This window comes from Vombatus ursinus, unplaced genomic scaffold (genome assembly GCF_900497805.2).
Source record: "Vombatus ursinus unplaced genomic scaffold, bare-nosed wombat genome assembly UNPS02014847.1, whole genome shotgun sequence".
NCBI classification, from domain to species: domain Eukaryota; kingdom Metazoa; phylum Chordata; class Mammalia; order Diprotodontia; family Vombatidae; genus Vombatus; species Vombatus ursinus.
The window spans coordinates 4,401,371-4,420,415 of record NW_020954625.1 but is presented as its reverse complement, the minus strand read 5'-3'; the positions used below and the strand labels follow the sequence as shown (position 1 = coordinate 4,420,415).

Sequence of the window (19,045 nt, the reverse complement as noted above, 5' to 3'; positions counted from 1 at the left end):
ATCCTGCAGGGGAAAAAATGGTCATTCAGTGAAATAGAGGACTTTCAAGCATTCTTGATGAAAAGACCAGAGTTGAATAGAAAATTTGATTTTCAAATACAAGACTCAAGTGGAACGTGAAGAGTAAACAGGAAAGAGAAAATCATAAGATTGGAGTCAGACCTGGTTCAGCACCCAGCTCTGCTGCTAGCTAGGTGAAAGACCCAGGCAAGTCATTTCCCCTCTTTCCCACTCTGTAAAATGAGGCTCTTGGACTAACTAGTTCCATCTGGTGCCGATGTGCTGTGAATATAGTTTCTCCCAATGCAAATTCAAACAGCAAATGCTAAGCAGGCTCCTGCAGGGCTTGACCAAGGGAGTCAGTGACAGCTGGAAAGGGATATACCTTTATATGCTGAGCTGGAAAAGATTGCCAAGGCCATCTGGTTCAACCCAAACCTGTAAAGAACTCCTCCAGCACTGTGGCAGAAAGTGCTAGTGCAGGAGTCCAATTTTCAATTCTTGAAAATTTGTTTCTGATCCAAATGCCAAGGATATTCCCCATTCTGGGCCAGCTTCCTTATCTGTAAAGCCAGGGACTGGAGCTGATGACCCCTAAGGTCTCTGGAAACTCTGAATCAATGATCCTATAACCTCCAAGCTTTAAATCTTATGAAACAGGGCTCTGCCCACTTCTCCACACTGCCTCCCTTCACAACACTCTTGGACTCTTCACTTTTTTGCTGACCAAAGTAATGAAAAAGTAAAGTTGCTGAGAACAATGACAGAAGAAGCAGGATCGGTACTGGTAAGAGCACAAGCGTGGTGTGTGTGTGTGTGTGTGTGTGTGTGTGTGTGTGGTATTAAGTACCTACAACATTATAGTAGGCAACAGGAATACAAGGAACAAAACCTTAATAATCCCTGCCCTCAAGGAGCTTACATTGTATTGAAAGGAAACAACACATACTCCCATAAAATAGATACAAAATATACACAGAGGAAACACAAAATAACTTGGGGGTTGGAGAGGGCCCTGACAAATGGGTGAGAGGGGATCAGGAGAAGGCCAGGAGCTAGAGTTACAGGTTAGGAGGAGCACATCTGTAGAATGTGTTTGGGCTTATGGAACGTATCCAGATAGAAGGCTGTGGACCAGAGGATTCCCTAAGTCTGCAGTTCAGACTTGCACTCATTTCAGTGGGTCTATAATCACAGGTTAGAAATAGAAGCAACATAGAGCATCGGCCCTGGAGTCAGGAGGACCTGAGTTCAAATCTGGCCTCAGACACATGATACTCACTAGCTATGTGACCCTGGGCAAGTCACTTAACCCCGACTGCTTCACCAAGAAAAAAAAAGAAAGAAAGAAAGAAAGAAATAGAAGCAACAGCTGAGACCCTCTAGTCCAAACCCCTCATTCGTCAGACCCATGAGTCCAGAAATTGGAGGTGACTTGCTGAAGATATAATAAGCAGCAGGGTCAGGGTTGGAACCCAGGACCACTGAATCCAAATCCATTGCTCTTCTGACCTTACCCCATAGCCTGTCACTGACGAGATGCTCCCTCATGTGTGTGTGCCAGACTCAGAAGACTTGCTCCAGGGTTGGTCAGCGAGCACGCTGAGCCACAGTGAACAATCAATCCCTATTCAGGGAGTTCCTACCACATCCCTGCCAGATGCTAGGAATCTATCAGGTATACCAAGACACCATCCATACCCTTGAGGAGCTCATCACCATCTTCAACAAGCACCTACTGTGTGCCAGACCATGGGAAAAGAGCTTGGGATACAGGGGCCATCTCCAGGCACCCTGATCCATATCTGGCCACTGGACCCAGATGGCTTTGGAGGAGAAAGTGAGGCTGGCGACTCTGCACAGCCCTCCCTCACTTAAATCCAACTCACTTGCAAGCCATGGCATCACCTTCCTGATGTCACGGTCCTCTTTGAGATCAAAGGATACAAAGAAAGGCATGGGCAGCTCATCAGTAAGCAGGAAAAACAGCAGACAGATAAGGGTAATGTGCCATATAAGACAGCAGATATCAAAAGTAAAGGCAAAGAGCAGCACCCACCAAGATCACAGGGTCATCAATTTGAAATCTGAAAGGACCTCTGCAGCCATCAAAGTCAACTCCCTCCCTTAACAGGCTGAGGAAGAGACTCACCCAAGGTCATACATGTAGTCAGCAGCAGTGCTGGCATTCAGTGCCTGTCTTCTCCAGCCAGACCCAGGGCTCTTTCTGCGGCATTCAACGAGAGGTAGGTGGTTGAATGGAAAAGGTGGGTTCCACTATCTCGAGACACTTACTGGCTTCTGGGATCCTTCCCACCCTTCACCCTCAGCCTCATCTTCATAGGTAAAATGGAGCGCTTAGATTAGTTTCTGGCCAGGGGGAAAGTGCTTTGTAAACCTTAAACGTCCTAACAAATGTTGACTCTTATTATTTTAGCTGAAATAACTGAGTGTGTCTGCCTCCAGGTTGACTCATCTCATTAATCAGCAAAGAGATTAACGAGAACAAAGAGAGAACTGGGTGTGTTGTGGTTACAAATTATATAATAATGAAAGCATAGTATGCTTTTCTCCCCCGCCACATTCTACTCTCTCTGGAGCCTGCCTGGGGAAACGAGGATGCGGGAGCCCTGGATGGAGGATGCAGGAGCCCTGGGCTCTAGTTCCAGCTCAGTCTTGCACTGTTCCACTCTGGGCAAATCACTTTCCCTTCCTGAGCCTCTGGTTCTCATTGGTAAACCAAGGGGTTGGCCTGGAGCAATGGGAAGGTCAACTGGAGGGGGCACCAAACCTCACAAGAAGGCCCCTTCAGGCAACACAGTGACTTAAAAACCTAGCAGTGACATTATCTAGGTTCTGTTGTATTTTTTATTTTTATTTTTTGTTAAGTGTTTCTCATTTACAATTTAATCTGGTTCAGCTGCACTCAGGAGTGCTGGAACCACATGCAGCCCTTATAAGGGCCTTGTGTTGGACACTCCAACCTAAATGATCTCTAAGCTCCCTTCCAGTTCAATCACTCTAGGATTTTATTCTAAAGCTTGTCAGTCAGTGGATAAATATTTATGAAGCACCTACTATGTGCCAGGCACTGTGCTAAACACTGGGGATACAAAAAGAGGCAAAAACCAGTACTGCCCTCACAGACTGATAGGGGCACAACCTGAAAACAAGGTCTATGCAGGATCAGCTGGAGAGAAGGTACTGATGGGGATGGGATCTGAACCCCTAAAAGGAAAAGACCACATCTTTGGACCTGGACCCCAAAAAGAAAACACCCCTGGACTTTCCCACATGGCCCAGGTCCCTGGTGTTCACCTGGGGCACTCAGCCTGTCTCAGTCCTTCTCTATCACCTCCCAGTCTTCCCAGCCATTGGCCACTCCTTGACTACTGTATATAAGTGTCTATCTTGCCCCCATTAAATGGCTCAGATTCCTTAAAAGTCAATCTCGCCCACCCCACCCGGTATTCTAACAAACTTTACCTTTAAAAGAAGGCTTGGGTCTAATTCACTCTAGGAAGGACCTGCATCACTTGCCCTTGAATTTCAGGGTCCCAGCACCCCTAAACCTCAACAGTATTAGAATGAAGGGAAATCAGAAAAGGATGACACCTACAGAAGGTAGGACTGGAAGGAAGCCAGATGGTGCAATGAAGAGGGACAGCATTGCAGGCATTGGGGCTGGCCGTGGAAAATGGGGGGAGGGGGCACCAGTGTCACTGGATTATAGAAGGAAGTGGGATGTAAGGTGTGAGAAGACTGGGAAGGTGGGAGGGTCAACCAGGTTATGAAGAGCTTTGAATGCCAAACAGAGAATTTTGTATTTGGTTCTAAAAGTGATAGGAAGTCTGGAATTTATGGGGGGTTGGGGATGACATGGTCAGATCTCAGCTTCAAGATCACGTTGGCAGCTGCATGGAGGTTGGACTAGAAGGGGCTTCTGTCCCCTTCCTCTGACTCTCTTTACTAGAAAAGACTTTTCTCCTGTTAGAATCAGAGGGTGAATCAGCGAGGAGGACGCACTTACCCTCTCTATCAGACCCTTCTGTTACCACCCACCAATATGACATGGGGACCAAGTAAAGAAATTTCAGTGTCCTGTGGTAGGAGAGAGGCTAGACAGAACAATGGCAGAAGTGCCTGGGGATGGTCCAAGACTATGGCTGATTCCTGTCTCTCCAGAAATGGTTCATGCCTTCTGGCCACCAAGTCCAGATTCTCTTATATACTTATATTCAGTTTGGTATTAGAGCGCTCTACCTCTTAGCATCTACCTCCCTTACCTAGGTTATGTAAACTCCTCTCCAAACCATTTTGAACCCCCTACACTTGAGAAAGGCCTAAAACCTGGATTGGCCAATCAGGAGAGACATTTGGGCCCACTCTGAGCTTAACCTACCATAATGCTTTGCATGCTCTGGCCTAACAGACATGCTGTGCTTTGCTCTCTGAGTGAACTCAAAATGCCCCTTCCTGTGTCAGCAACTAACTACAAGGCCGGATGAGGCTGACCAGGACAGCTCTTCTGTTTATGACTACCGAGGACAAGGCGCCTTGAACCAGACACTGTCTTGAATAATGGGACTTTTCTTATTTTATATTATGTCATATTAATGGTAGAAGAAACACAGACATCCTGGATCCATAATTTCAATTGACACTTTGACATTCTCCTATCTTATTGTATTTACAATCTATTCACTTAAGAAATTCCTTTCTCATATCATGGTTAACACATATGGGGACTATAATTGTGACTGACACAGGCATCCTAAGCCAGGGAGGGAGGGGTGAGAGGGAATGCTCCGAAGATACAAGGGTGACTTTGTGTATCCATTCTTGGGCTCACTTGCACAATGAGCTCCCATGCACATCTCCACACGCATGTTCTGCAAGCTTTGAGAGAAATAAACACTCACATGCAGCCTAATTTTGCTTGTCTTTCTAAGAACGAACTTAGTAATGGTTGCCAGTTACAAGCTCCATGAAGGCAGGCACAAGGCCTTAATTATTTCTCGATCCCCCTAATCCCCAGAGCAACAGTAACAACAACAAGAAAACGCAGTGCTTCAAGGCTGGCAGAGGGCTTTACGATGCTGTTTGGAGGCTGTGTGGTGCAGTGGAAAGAGGGCTGGAGTCTAGGGGTCCTACTTCCAATCCCAGATCTGCCCCTACTGTAACCTGGGCCAAGTCCCTTCCCCTCTCCGGGCCTCAGCATCCTCATCGAGCTGCGCCTCTGAGGGTCCTTTTGGTTCTAGACCAATAATAACAGCAATAGTTCATGCCCAAATTCCTGGGGGATTCTCAACTCTGCTCCAGGAGGCTCGCCCCTCATCGTCTTCCAACTCCCTCCCTCTGCTTTCCCCATCTCCAGGGTCCCTGGGGTCTTGTTGGTGGGGGTGGATTGAGGGGGAGCATGGGAAGAGGTATTTCTAGTTTGATTTAAAGAGGGAGCTGAGACAACTAAAGAGGCCGCTTGGCAAGAATGCAGACCTGGGTTTGAAAACTGGCTCTGACCCTTCCTACCTGCATGACCTTGAGAAGGCCCACAGAATACAAAATCTGAAGGCTGGAAAGGACCTCCACAGCAGCCGCAAAAGAATCTCTGCCATGATGGCCTAGACCAGTCACCCTCTTGGTCTGCTGAAGACCTCTGCGGAGAGAGCAGCCGCTGCCATCCAAGGCAGGCCATGGTACTTTGGGACACTTTAGTGATTAGGAAGTTGTTCCTAGTATTGTACCCAAATCTGCCTCTAAGGACTTTCAGCCACTGCTCCTAGGTCTGCCCTCTGAGGACAAGCAGGACAAGGGTAATGATTCCTCCACGTCAGAGTCCTTAAAACACCTCAGGACAACTGAGGGGGCCCCCTGAGATTACCTCCCTGATCCTCAGTGTCCCCATCCCTAAAATGGGAGTGCTAATCTTTATATCCCTCACCTCACAGGGCTGTTCCAGGGAATGTACTTGGTCCATTTCAAAGCTCTATAGACCTGAGAAATGCTGTTATTAAAAGCATGGACAGAAAAGAACAAAGGAGTAGGCAACAAGAAAGAATTGATCAACAAGCACGTATTTAGTGCCCACCACGTGCCAGGCTCTGGACAAGGCAGTGGGGATATATGTATGAGGAATGAAACAAGCCCCACAGCTTTGCACAATCCCTGGGCCAGTGGGGAGAGAGTGACAAAAGGGCTGGGCCAGGTCATCTGGGGCAGAGGACAGGGAGGCCAGAAGGTTCAGATCCAAGCACACTCTCTGCCTCCAGGGTCGGCAGGCACAATCAGGGAGGCAGCACCACCTGGCAAGGGCCTGAAGGACAGCCCTGGTATCACTCCCATGCTGAGACTTCTGCTCTCACAGAGTGGTCTCGGGGATAACTTACCCACAATCAAATTCTCTTCTAGGTTGATGGTCTCAAGGGCTGGCAGGGCAGTGAGCTTCTCTGGGAAGTCTCGGAACTGATTCCGGGACAGATTAATTATCTTGAGGAGATGTAGGGAGCTAACTTCATCAGGGAGCTTGTACAAGGCGTTTCCCTCCAGGTAGAGTTCTGTGATGATGTGAAAACAAAGAGTTGATAAGATATAGGAGAATGGAAAAAGAGTTGCTTAGAGCTTACCACACCTCTTGTAGTTTTTCCTAGATACTAAGAAGTGAAATTCCTAAGGTTTGAGGGAGTGTAGGGGTAAGAGCACAGAATTAAGAGGGAGCTGACCTGGTTTCAAATTCTGTCTACTTACTACCACTGTATCTTTGGGTAAGTTACTTCCCCACTATGGATCTCACTGCCTATGAGACCTCTGTTAACTATCTGTCTAAGGACTTCCGTTCAAATCCCATTTGTGTCACTTTGGACAAGTCACTTAACCTCAGTTTCCTTATTTGTAAAATGAGGGAGTTAGACTAAATTGACCTCCAAGGTTCCTTCCACCTCTAAATCCTGTGACTACCCAGCCACCCTGGCCTATACCACCTCGTCCTCCCTCTACTGGTGAGGACCAGAATCATGTATCAACAAAACCAGGCAGCTGCTCCCAGCAACTCATGTTTCTCTGGAGTTCAGAGCTCATCCTGGACAGCACCAGCTCTTCTCATTTTAAAAATAATCAATAAACACTTGTTAAGTACCTACTACTAGGTACCAGGCACTGTGCTAAGCACTAGAGATAAAAAAGAGAGGCAAAAACAGTCCCTACCCTCAAGGACTTTACAATCTAAAAGACCTTACAAATGAGGGCTGAACACAAATCAGTATTCTTTTAGTGGGTTTTGCTTTAAAATGTCAATGGATCATCAAGGTGAACACTCCTTCCCACAGTGACGGTTAAAAGCCAACCATTCCTTCTCATCCCAAGGAATTAATGAAATTATTTCTAATGAAAATGTTTCTAAAATATACTAGTCTATACTTTAAGTGGAATCTCCCAAAGTATCATTTGATCAGAGAACACTGGCACTCCTGAGAAGCTTAATATGGTCAGGATTTATGAAGACACAGCTCTGCCACTAACACTGACCTCTATGTGACCCTCATCTGTAAAGTTAGGGGCTGGACTAGACAGTCTCTAAGGCCCCTTCTAGTTCTTCTCTAAAAATAAACTTTGGTTTCTATCTTTTGCTTTAACATTTCCCAATATCTCCCCTTTTCCTTTTTATTTCTCAAACAATAGGCCTATGGTTCTATTCCCAGGTCCTCTAAGACAAACTCATAGATTCATTAAGTGCCTTGAGGACAGATGTGGGGGAAACATCTGGAGGCCATGTGATTAGCAGACCCCCAGCACTTCAGCTCCCCACACTAGGAGGGCCAACTTTGGGCCACAGATAAGCCCTTCCTGGGTACCGAGGCCCCGCTCAGTTTTGTGCTAAGCCCCATCTGGGAACATAAAAGATGTCTGTGTGACCTGGTCCTTGAGTTCAACTAGAGAGAAAGTCCCTCCTAAGACCTGGTTCCTACAGCAATTTCCCCAAAAGAGAGCTGTGGAGTCAATGGTGAGATTAAAATGATCCCCATTCTACAGATGAAGACAATGAGGCTCAGGTTAGGTGACTTGCCAGGGGTCACAAAACTAATAAGTAGCACATGGAGGATTTGAATGCAGACTTCCAGGTTTCAAGGGTACCTTATCACAATGCCTTTTATAGTACAAGTGTTATCAGCACACCATAATGGATTAAGTACTTGACTTGGAGCTGGGAAGATGTAGGATTGAATCACAGTTCAGATTTTTATGAGCTGTGTGACCTTGGACAGGTCACTGAACACTGTGCTCAGGGTTAATGACAGCACCCACCTCAAAGGCTGTTGTGGGTTAAAGAGTTTTGTAAACCTTAAAGTGCCATATAAACGGGAGCTGCTGCTATTATCCTCATTTTTTCAGATGAAGAAACTTGGGCTCAGAGAACCTCACTGAAGTAACTTGCCTAAAGTCACACAGCTAGGGTCAGAGGTGAGACAACCAGATCTTCTGACCCATGTCATGAGCTCCTTCCATTGAAACCCCCTGTCTAATGAAGAAGCACTCAGAGGAAGAAGGTAAGACCATCCTCGACAGCCCAGGATAGCATCCACCTTGGGCCTAATCCTGTAGAGCATGGAAGCACCTCCCACCAACCTTCCAGTCAGGTCAGAAGCTGGGGCCCTGCCATCTGACATGGCCACAAAGCAGAAGCTCCCCAAGAGGAACAGAGCCCATAATAACAATGCCCAGGCCCTTAAATGTCAGGGAGTTCTAAGATGGATGAGGGTGGGCCAGAAGTACAGTTACCACAGGAAAAGAGAGCCCAAATCAAAGGTCAGCACACTGCCATCCATGGGGCACCAGGAGAGGGCCTGCTGAGCTGTCCAGGGTCCTGACCTCAGCCTCTTCCACCTTGGTTTGGCTCCTGTGTTCCTCCCTTGTAACACACAGAATCTGAGAGGAGGAAGGGACCTAACAGTCCATAGAGTCCAACCTCTACTGGCACAAGGCTCTCTTCAGCAGAGCCACCAGCCTCAGCTTCAAACCTCCAGTGATGGAGTGCATGCACAGCCACAGGAGTTCATTTCCACTCAAAAAGTTTACAAGACTTTCTTTACCTCAAGCCTCAATTCTCTTTATTGTAGCCTTTACCTCTTCCTCCTCCTCCTAATTCTGCTCTCCAAGGCCGAGCAGGACAAGTCAAACTGCTCTTCCAAGTGCCAGTCTTTCAAACATTTGAAGGGAGCTAACATCCCCAGAGCGTTCTCCTCAACAAGCAGAATACCTTCAGGTGAGGTCATGAAGGCGTCACCCCACTCATCTTCACAGAAATAAACTAAGGTCAAGCCACTTTAAGTAACTGTCTGAGGCCACAGAGATAATCAGATGAATGGGCTTTATTCTGCTCTTTTGTGTTGTCTTGAGCACTGGTTTCCAGGACCAGGTGGCTATAACCTATTTAGTCCGTGGTATAATCAACACACGCAAAACACAAAGGCTTTAGTAGATTGTAAGGACAATAGGAGTCAGTGTGACTTCTTAATAACTCATGGGCCTATAATTTAGTCAGTGTGGGCATTCACTCCCCAAAGACAAATCACAACCTTCCTCTAGATACTCTTTGAAGAGCTGCCATGGCCAAAAAATTCATCATCCTGGCCAACATGGTGGGGATCCTTAACAGTGAAATATGGCAGTCAAAGACATTTACATAATTTAGGTCTCATTAAGGGAAGCCGAGTGTCCAAAATTCAGGAGGTGATTATCTTGCTGCCCTCTGCCCTAATCACAGTCAGCCTTCCAGCATTTATTAAGTGCCTACTGTGTGCCAGGCACTGTGCTAAGCCCTAGGGATACAAAGAAAGGCAAAAACTGCCACTGCCCTCAAGGAGCTCACGGTCTAATGGGCGAGACAACATGCAAAAAACTATGGACAAACAAAATATATGCCGAATAAATTGGGGGGTAATCTCATTAGGGAAGGCTTTAAGATTAAGGAGGACTGGGAAAGGCTTTTTCCAGAAGGTGGGACTTGAAGGAGGCCAGGGAATCTAGGTGGCAAAGAAGAGGAGGGAGAACACTGCAGACACGGAACACAATCAGTGAAAAAGCTTGGAGTTTACAGAAGGATTACAGTATCTGAAGAGTCAATGGAGAGCAGAGCATACAGAGTACGAAGGTGTAAGAAGACTGACGAAGGCTTTAAAGAAAACCAAACACACTTTGAGGGCTGTATCCCAAAGAGATCACACAAATGGGAAAAGGACCTACATGTACAAAAATATTCATAGCAGCTCTTTTTGTGGTGGCAAAGAATTGGAAATTGAGAGGATGCCTATCAATTGGGGAATGGCTGAACAAGTTGTGGTATATGAATGTGGTGGAATACTACTGTGTTATAAGAAATGATGAACAGGCTGACTTCAGAAAAGCCTGGAAAGACTTGTATGGACTGATGCTCAGTGAAGTGAGCAGAACCAAGAGAACGTTGGACACAATAACAGCCACGTTGTATGATGACTAATATTGATAAACTTAACCCTTCCTGGCAATACAAGGATCTAAGACATCTCCAGAGGCCTTGTGATGGAAAATGTTATCCACACCCAAAGAAAACTATGGAAGCTGAATTGTTATTTTTTTTCTCTTCTGTTGAGTTTTGTTCCTCTTTCTGATGGTTCCTCCTACTGGTTTTAATTTCTACTTACAACGTCACTAATGTGAAAATATATTTAATATGAATGTAAATGTATAGCCTATATCAGATTATGCGCCATCTTGGGGAGGGTGGTGGGGAGAAAAATTTTAAACTCAAAAGCATACGGAAGAGATTATTGATAAATCAAAATAAATTAATTTTTAAAAAAATTTTTTAAATTTAAAAAAATAAGAAAACCAAACAGAGGATTCTTTATTTGGTCCTGGAGGTAAGAAGGGGCCAGTGGCATTTACTGAATAGGAAAGCGATATGGTGATGAAGATGATAACAATAATGACATCTAACATTTATGTATTTATTACTATGTGCCTAGACACTGTGCTAAGCACCTAAGCATTTTACAAATCTTATCCCATTAGATCTCACAACAACCCTGAGAGGTAGGGGCTTTTCTCATTTTATAAATGAGGAAACTGAGGTAGATAGAAGGTTAAGTGACTTGCTCAGAGTCACATGCCAAGTAAGTGTGAGGCAGGATTTGAATACTCAGATGGCCCAGCTTTATTTCTGGTGGCCTGGATGCCATTTAGCTGTGCCTATCTGCTTCCTTTAATCCATAGTATGATTTTTAGGGGGTGAGGGTCTTTGCTGCCAAGAGGCTGCTTGGTAGAGTGCAAAGACTGTCAGATTTAGAAGCAGGAGGGGCGTGGGTTGGAATGCTGGCTCTCCCCTCACAGCTGTGTAACCCAGGGCACATTGCTTAACTTTCATCTCTAAAATCGGACTGATAAAATCCATGTGGACTTGGAGTCACGAAATCGCCCAGATGGCAGGCACTAGCTAAGTCATATAATCCTGATAGTCAGTTAACCTTTGCTTCAAGCAACTCCCTAGGACTCACTGGACCCATCCACCTGCACAGGAGTTGGCCATGAACACTCTCTTAAGGCTCAGATACGATGGCGTTCCATCCACCAATAAAGTGAACAGACATTATTTCATCTGATCCCCACAAAAGCCCTATGTTGTTATCATACCCATTTCACAGATGAGGAAATGGGGACTGAAAAAAGGTAAGCGATTTCCCTTGGGTCACACAGCTAGTTATATCTGACTCCAAGCCTAGGACTCTGCCTATTACACACACCAGCCACGACAGAAGAGCCCGGGATGGTGCCTGGCATTAGTGGCTCCACAATCTGTCTGGCAGCAGTCCATCATTCTTAAGGGCAGCCCTCCTCTTTACTCAAAACTGTAAATTAACCAAAGTAAGAAGCAGCACACAGGAAAGTTCTGTAATGTCCCTAACCTCCACTGGTTCCAACTGCATTCAGGTTTTTAATTTCCACTTCAAGAAAAACCTCATGACTCTCTTACTGTGACAGCTTCCTCCCTGGTGTCCCCCCGCCCATGAGGATCCATCCTGTGTCACTGTCAGTATCATCTCCCAACACTGCTTTCAGCATGTCACTCATTATCCTGCTTAGAAATCTGTAACGGCTCCCTCCTGCCCACCACATGAAGAACAAACAACAACTGTGTACTTTTCTGTGTAAGCTTTTTGTATTCAAGCCATTCTGGAACCACAATCTCATTTTGGCTCGATTCATCACGTCATGTGCCAGACACTGTGCCAGAGACTGGTGAGATGAACTCAAAAATGAAACAGTTCCTGCCGTCGGGGAGCTTCCATTCTACTCGAAGGAAATAACATGTACACAAGCCAATAAATCAAAAGTAATTTGGTTTTTACAATCTCAGAGCTAAGGAATGCATAAGGATTCTTCTCCATTTTACGGATTAGGAAACTGAGGCTCTGAGAGAAGTGACTTGCTCAAGGTCACAGAGTTAGTAGCTTGCAGAGCCAAGATTCCAATCTGCCTTCTCAGCTCCAATCCTGTGCTGCTGAGCAGTCCTGGAGGAAGTCACAAAACACAGCCAAATGGATCTGCTACAACTGTATACTGTTCAATCACAATGGGACCCCAGCGACAGCCTCTTACAGGTCCCCCTGAGGGACTCCCGACTGCACTCTTCACGGCAACTGTTCAGTCCTTCTCAAGCCATCCACACCACCACCGCCCACCCTCAGCAGAGGACCTCATACTTCCCTGAAAAAGTTCAGGCCCTCCATTACAAGCTCCTTCTTTCCTCCAAGGCCACACATCCCATCAGCACAGAATCATCTTCTACCCTCGCTTCCTTTGCTCTAATCTTAAAACGGAGGAGGATCTTCTCTGTGCCAAACCCTCTGTTCATGTCTTTGATGCCGTTCCTTCCCCTCCAATCTTGTCTGTAAGCTGGCCCCTTTGCTCATCTCTTTTCTCTCTCTCTCCTTATACATTCTTTCTGTTGCCTTCAAACATGCCTAGATCACCCCATCCTTAAAAAAAAAACCCACATCTGACCCGACCATTCCATCAAACTGCCCCCAATACTTCTCCTTTCTTCCACGATGTACTAGAGAAAGGTACCCACACACTCAATGCCTTCACCTTCTCACCTCCCATTCATTTTGTAACCTCTTGCTAATCTGGCTTCTCTTCATCCACCTGACTGAAACTGCTCTCTCCAAGGTCAGATCAATCTCTTTATGAGATAACATATGTAGAGCACTTGGCAAGCTTTAAGCGCAATAGAAATGTGAGCGATTGTCATCAGGACTAAAGCCAGCGGCCCTTTTCCTGCCTCATTCTGGATGCTCACTCTGCAGGGTCTAACGTTGCTGCCCACACTCTCCTTAATGCTCCCTCCTGGAGCGTCTGTACCATTCCTCTATTGTGACCATCTTCTTGCTTTTCAGATGTACATGCACGATCACCACCCAGGTCTCATCCCCTGGGCATGCTCCAACTTGGGCTCCCTCTTCTTCTCTTTCCACCCTCTCCCTCATGGGCTCTTCGGCTTCCATGGCTTCAACCCTTATCCTATGTGGATGGCTCCCGAATCTTAAACCTACATGAACAGACTTCACCTCTTTCTGAGCTCCAGTACCACATCCCTTTTGAAACTAAAGAACATTAAATTAAAAACATCCCTCTCTTTAGTATTTCACAGAATTGCAAAATGTTAGAGTTGGATTGATATATTCCCTTTCAAATCTACAAACTCAGCTCTCGTCTCTCTCCTGAGTTCCAGTCTTGCCATCTCCAACCACCTGTTACACATTTCCAGGGGCAGCTAGGTGGCGCAGTGGATAGAGCTCTGGCCTTGGAGTCAGGAGGACCTGAGTTCAAATCCGGCCTCAGACACATAACATTTACTAGCTGTGTGACCCTGGGCAAGTCACTTAGCTCCACTGCCTAGCCAGAAAAAAAAAAGAAAGAAAGAAAAAAAAAGACATTTCCACCTGAATGTTCCATAAGAATCTCAAACTCAACATATCCAAAGTGGCTTTCCCTCTCAACCTTCCTCCCTTCTACCTTTCTTATTACCGCAGAGGACAACTCCGTCCTCCTACTCCTCAGGCTCAGAACCTAGAAAGTCATCCTGGACTCCTCACTATCTCTCACTCCCGCCCATATCCAAGCTGGTGCCAGGGCCTGTTGATTTCACTTTCATGCCCCTTTCTCTCTTCTGACACAGCCCCGACCTTGGTACAGACTCTCATCACTTCACACTTGGACTATTTCAATAGCTGCTGGTTGTTCTGCTTGCTTCAAGTCTCTCTCCACTCCAAACCACCCTCGATTCGGCTGATAAAGTAACTTTCCTAAAGCACAGGTCCGACTGTGTCACCCCCTCTACTCAATAACTGCAGTGGCTCCCTGTTGCCTACAAGAGCAAACATACAATGCTCTATTTGGCATTCAAAGTCCTTCATCACCTAGCCCCCTCCTACCTTTCCAGGCTTCTTATATATTACTCCCTGACATGTACCCTTTGATGCAGTGACACTGGCCTCCTGGCTACTGATCAAACAAGACCCTCCATCTCTTGGCTCCAGGTAATTTCTTAGGCCATCCCCCATGCTTGGAACACTCTCCCTCCTCCTCTATGATTGCTGATCTCCCTGGCTTCTTTTAAGTCCCAACTAAAATCCCACCTTCTATAGGAAGCCTTCCCCAGCCTTCTCTCTGTTAATTATTTTCTATTTATGCTCTATATAGTTTGCTTTGTATATATGTTTGTTGTCATCTCCCCATTAGATTGTAAGCTCCTTGAGGGCAGGGACTGTCTTTTCCTTATTTTTGTATTGCTAAAAGAGTTTAGCACAGGGCCTGGCACATTGTTGTTGTTCAGTTGTTTTAGGTGTCCAATTCTTCATGACCCCATTTGGGGTTTTCTTGACAAAGATATTGGAGTGGTTTGCCATTTCCTTCTCCAGCTCATTTTACAGATGAGAAAACCAAGTCAAACAGGGTTAAGTGACTTGCCCAGGATCACAGAGCTAGTGTCTGAGGCCAAATTTGAACTCAGGTCTTCCTGACTCCAGGTCCAGTGATCTATCCATTATGCCACCTAGTTGCCCTGCTTGGCACATAGTAGGTGCTAAATAAATGTTTACTGATTGATTTGACTGAAAACTCATTATTTTCTCCCTAAACCTGTACCTCATTGTTTCCATATTTCTGTCAAAGACACCATCATTCTCCCAGTTCCTAAGGTTCCCAATCTAGAGGTCATCCCGGACTCTTCACTCTCACCTACTGCTCTTTTCAATTCTTCTTTCTCATCACCTCCCCCGTCCATCCCTTTTCTCTGCTCACTTACGACCATTCGAGCCTGAGACCTCATCCCCATTCCCCCGGAAGGCTACAGTAGTCTCCTAACCGATCACCTCGTATCCAGACTCCAATACATGCTGTGCACAGAGGTGCCAAATGGATCTTCCCAAAAACACAGTTCTGGCCCTGTCATTTCAGTACTCTAGAATCTTTAATAGCTCCCCACTGACTTTAGGATAAAATACAAACTCCTTTGCTTAGCATTTAAACCATTTTCTACGAATTAAAAAAATTTTTAATTGTTTTTTGGCTAGGCAATGGGGTTAAGGAACTTGCCCAGGGTCACACAGCCACTAAGTGTTATGTGTCTGAGGCTGGATTTGAACTCAGGTCTTCCTGAATTCAGGGCCAGTGCTCTATCCACTGCGCCACCTAGCTGCCCTCAATTTAAACCATTTTATTGTTTGTTTGTTTGTTTGTTTTGTTTTTGGCTAGGCAATGGGGTTAAGTGACTTGCCCAGGGTCACACAGCTAGTAAGTGTTGTATGTCTGAGGCCGGATTTGAACTCAGGTCCTCCTGAATCCAGGGCCTGTGCTCTATCCATTGCACCACCTAGCTGCTCCAATTTAAACCATTTTAAAACCTTGCTCCAGCCTACTTTTTCATTCACCTAGGTTGACAACTGCAGGGCTATCCTTGACCCTTGCCTCTCTACAACTCCCCCCACCCCACCCCCAAATTGAAGCAGTCACCAGGTCTTGTCAATCCTACCGCCTCAACATCTCTCTAACCCATCCCCCTCTCAGTACTCATCCCACAACCACCCTAGTCTAGGCTCTAATCATGTCTTGTCTAGAAACTGTCTAGAAATATTAGAAACAGCCTTCTAATCGGTGTCCCTGAATCCCATCTTTTCCTTCTCTAGTCCATTCTCCATATAAAAGCCTAATTAATTAATATTCTTAAACAACAGGTCTAGCCACATCATTGCTCTGTTCAAGAAGCTTCCTACGGCTCCCCACTGCCTCCACATAAAAGATCAGTTCCCCTCCTCGAACTTTATGGGCTAGCACGATTGGGCTCCAGCCTCATTACACACTACTGTACTCCCCTCCCCTTCTCCAATTCTACCCTCCCACCAAACTTGCCCACCTGCCCTTCCCCACATGTGTTGCTACATCTCCTGCCTCCACCCACGTGCATGGCCTGACTCCCTGTCGAGAATGCTCTTCTTCCTCACCTCTGTCTCTCAGAACTCTGGCTCCCTTCAAGCCTTAGCCCAAGCACTGCCTCCTTCAAGAGGCCTTTCCTAATCGCCCCTCCCCCAATCACTGCACATTTACAGTGTACATGCTTTTCTGAGAACATGTTCTACACCCCCTCTCCAGGAGAACGTGAGCACTTTAAGAGCACAGATGGCCTTGCTTTTCTCTGCTTCTTCAGTGCTCAAAACATGGAAGGCACTTATTTGTTTATGACTGAAATCTAGGCACAGAATCATAGGATTAAAAGTTGGAAGGGGCTGAGAGATCACCCCATGATACTCTGACTCCAAGTCTAGTAAAGTATATCAGATGGCACAGAAATCAACAGCAGCTAAGCCTCCACACTCAATTTCCACCACTTCTCCATCAAAACAGTCCTAACAAATGGGTTTCTATACCAATTCCGGATATGAAGTCATGATATTTTGGCTGTAATGTTTCCTTACACACCACAGATAAGTCACCTTAGAGCCTCCCCACCTCTGTTGCCTCCCCTTGAAGACAAGATCTATGAGTCTGATTAGATCAGTCACTTTTTTCTTCCTTTAGGCTCCACCACAGCAGAAAGCCTCTGGATCTTCAAGACTCTTCTCATCACTGTTCCCATCAACATTTTACATCCCAGAGGGTAGGCCTCCCCCAATGATGGATGGTAATTTCTGTTGATATTTCTAACAGTAACCATCAAGAAGCCTGAGGAGTGGCTGTCCACCCTGTCCCTGGCCCCTGGACCAGAGCTTTGAGCCTGCAGAGGAAGAAACACCAGATGTCCCCACACAATCGCCTAATTGATATTATTAAAACACAGGTCTGGCCAGACCACTCTCCTATTTAAGATGCTTCAATACTTGCCCTAAGACAGTACCTGTGGAATAAAACATAAACTCCTCTGTTTGGTATTTAATGGATTTCTCAGTCAAGTATCAAAAGGGCTTGAGGACTTCTTTGTGAACTATGAGGATCTTGGGAAAGCCGTGATCAGAAGGGTGACAGCAACATGAGCCAGTCTTGAATCAGGAATGGTATGACTTAACAGTCTTCAGGAGGGTTCCCCTGACTCCCAAACATCACCCCTACCTAAGAGCTCACCAATCTGAGATTCATCTGGGTCAAGAAGCATCCTCTTTTATAGTGGAAAAGAATTTGACAGGGCTAAGGGTGATAATCTTTCTCATCTTAGTAAGAGTATGATTTAGTTTAAGTATCTTGCTCTCCCCAACACCTCACTAAAGAAATATTTTAGCAATACAGGGCATTAGGGATGGGCGGGAAGGACAGGCCTATGTATGCTATAGGAGCTGGTGGGGTGGGGTAGCAGCATGGTTTGTGCAGCCACAAGGACATATAAAGATGCTAGGAGTCCAGGTAAGCTAGGGACAAAAAAGTATAGAAAGGGAGGTGTTAAGAGTACCTAAGAACCAATGCAATAGAGAGAAAAGAATTGATGGATTTAGAACAAGGAGGCCTGGGTTTGCCTCTCACCTCTGACTTTGATTCTTATGACCTTGGGCAAGTCATTTCACTTGTCCCTTACTTCCTTTCCTTTAAGTTCCCTGGTCAGCTAGTGTTTCCTTCTATCTAAGGCCCCTCCTGCGCTCTCCAGATGTTGGTGTTCTCCCCCTTTTACTACGTATTTCACTTGGCATGGATTTTGTCTTTGCTTGTGTGTGTACATGGGACGTCCCCCAGGAGGATGTGAGCATGTTCAGGGCAGGGACGCTTTCATTTTTGCCTTTATTTCCCAGCACAATGCCTGGCATGCAGTAACTCTTAAGCATAAGAACTATCTCAAAGGGGCCTGGGCTGCCTCATGAAATGGCCACTTTCCCATCACTCCAAGTCGTTAAGTCAAAGCTGGGGAAGACCACTTGTTGGGAATTCGAATATGACGCACGTGAGCTCAGTGTCAGGTTGGATTCAATGACTTCTTCAAACTCTGGGGTACTCTAGTGTTAAGCCTGCTCAGAGCTCTAAGGGAAATCATCTCTTCCTGACTGAGAATTCTGAGACAGCTGTGGCTGCTGAGTTTTGAAGATGACAAACTGTTTACAGAAACATGAGGAAACATGGACATTAATATCATTGTATGATTTGGAAATAAATCTAATTTATTTCATTACAGATGAGAATTTTATTATTAATCATAAGCTAAGAAAATTTTATTATTAATCATAAGGTAGATCGTTTGCAGAGAGAATAGAGAGACTCAACCTTAAGAGAAGAGTGAGAGATTTCAGAACCTTATCAATTAAGTTTGAAGTTGGAAGTGACATCTTCACTGTAGCAAAAACTACTATAGTCATAAGGAATAAGACTAGTTCTTAGAGGAACAGCCTGGAAGCAGAGACTTGGAGAGGTCATTTCTCAGATCAACTAGCCAGGCTGAGGTATGGGGTCCATTCAGTTATGAATCAAGCACAGCAGGCATCAATTCTGCTTAGTAATGAAAGCAGACAGTCCACACAGAAGTTATATTCAAAAAGAAACT

The 19,045-nt window shown here is 45.6% G+C and overlaps 1 protein-coding gene across 12 annotated transcripts in view; it reads right to left on the bottom strand.

Annotated features, from left to right (window-relative positions):
* The window catches only part of LRRC20 (leucine rich repeat containing 20), a 103,434-nt gene that overhangs the window by 28,159 nt on the left and 56,230 nt on the right, over positions 1-19,045 (bottom strand). For all 12 annotated transcript variants that reach the window (XM_027840707.1, XM_027840697.1, XM_027840703.1 and 9 more), the window contains one exon: positions 6,387-6,554. In XM_027840707.1, the coding sequence (XP_027696508.1) occupies positions 6,387-6,554 (168 nt within the window). The remainder of the gene's footprint in view (positions 1-6,386; positions 6,555-19,045) is intronic.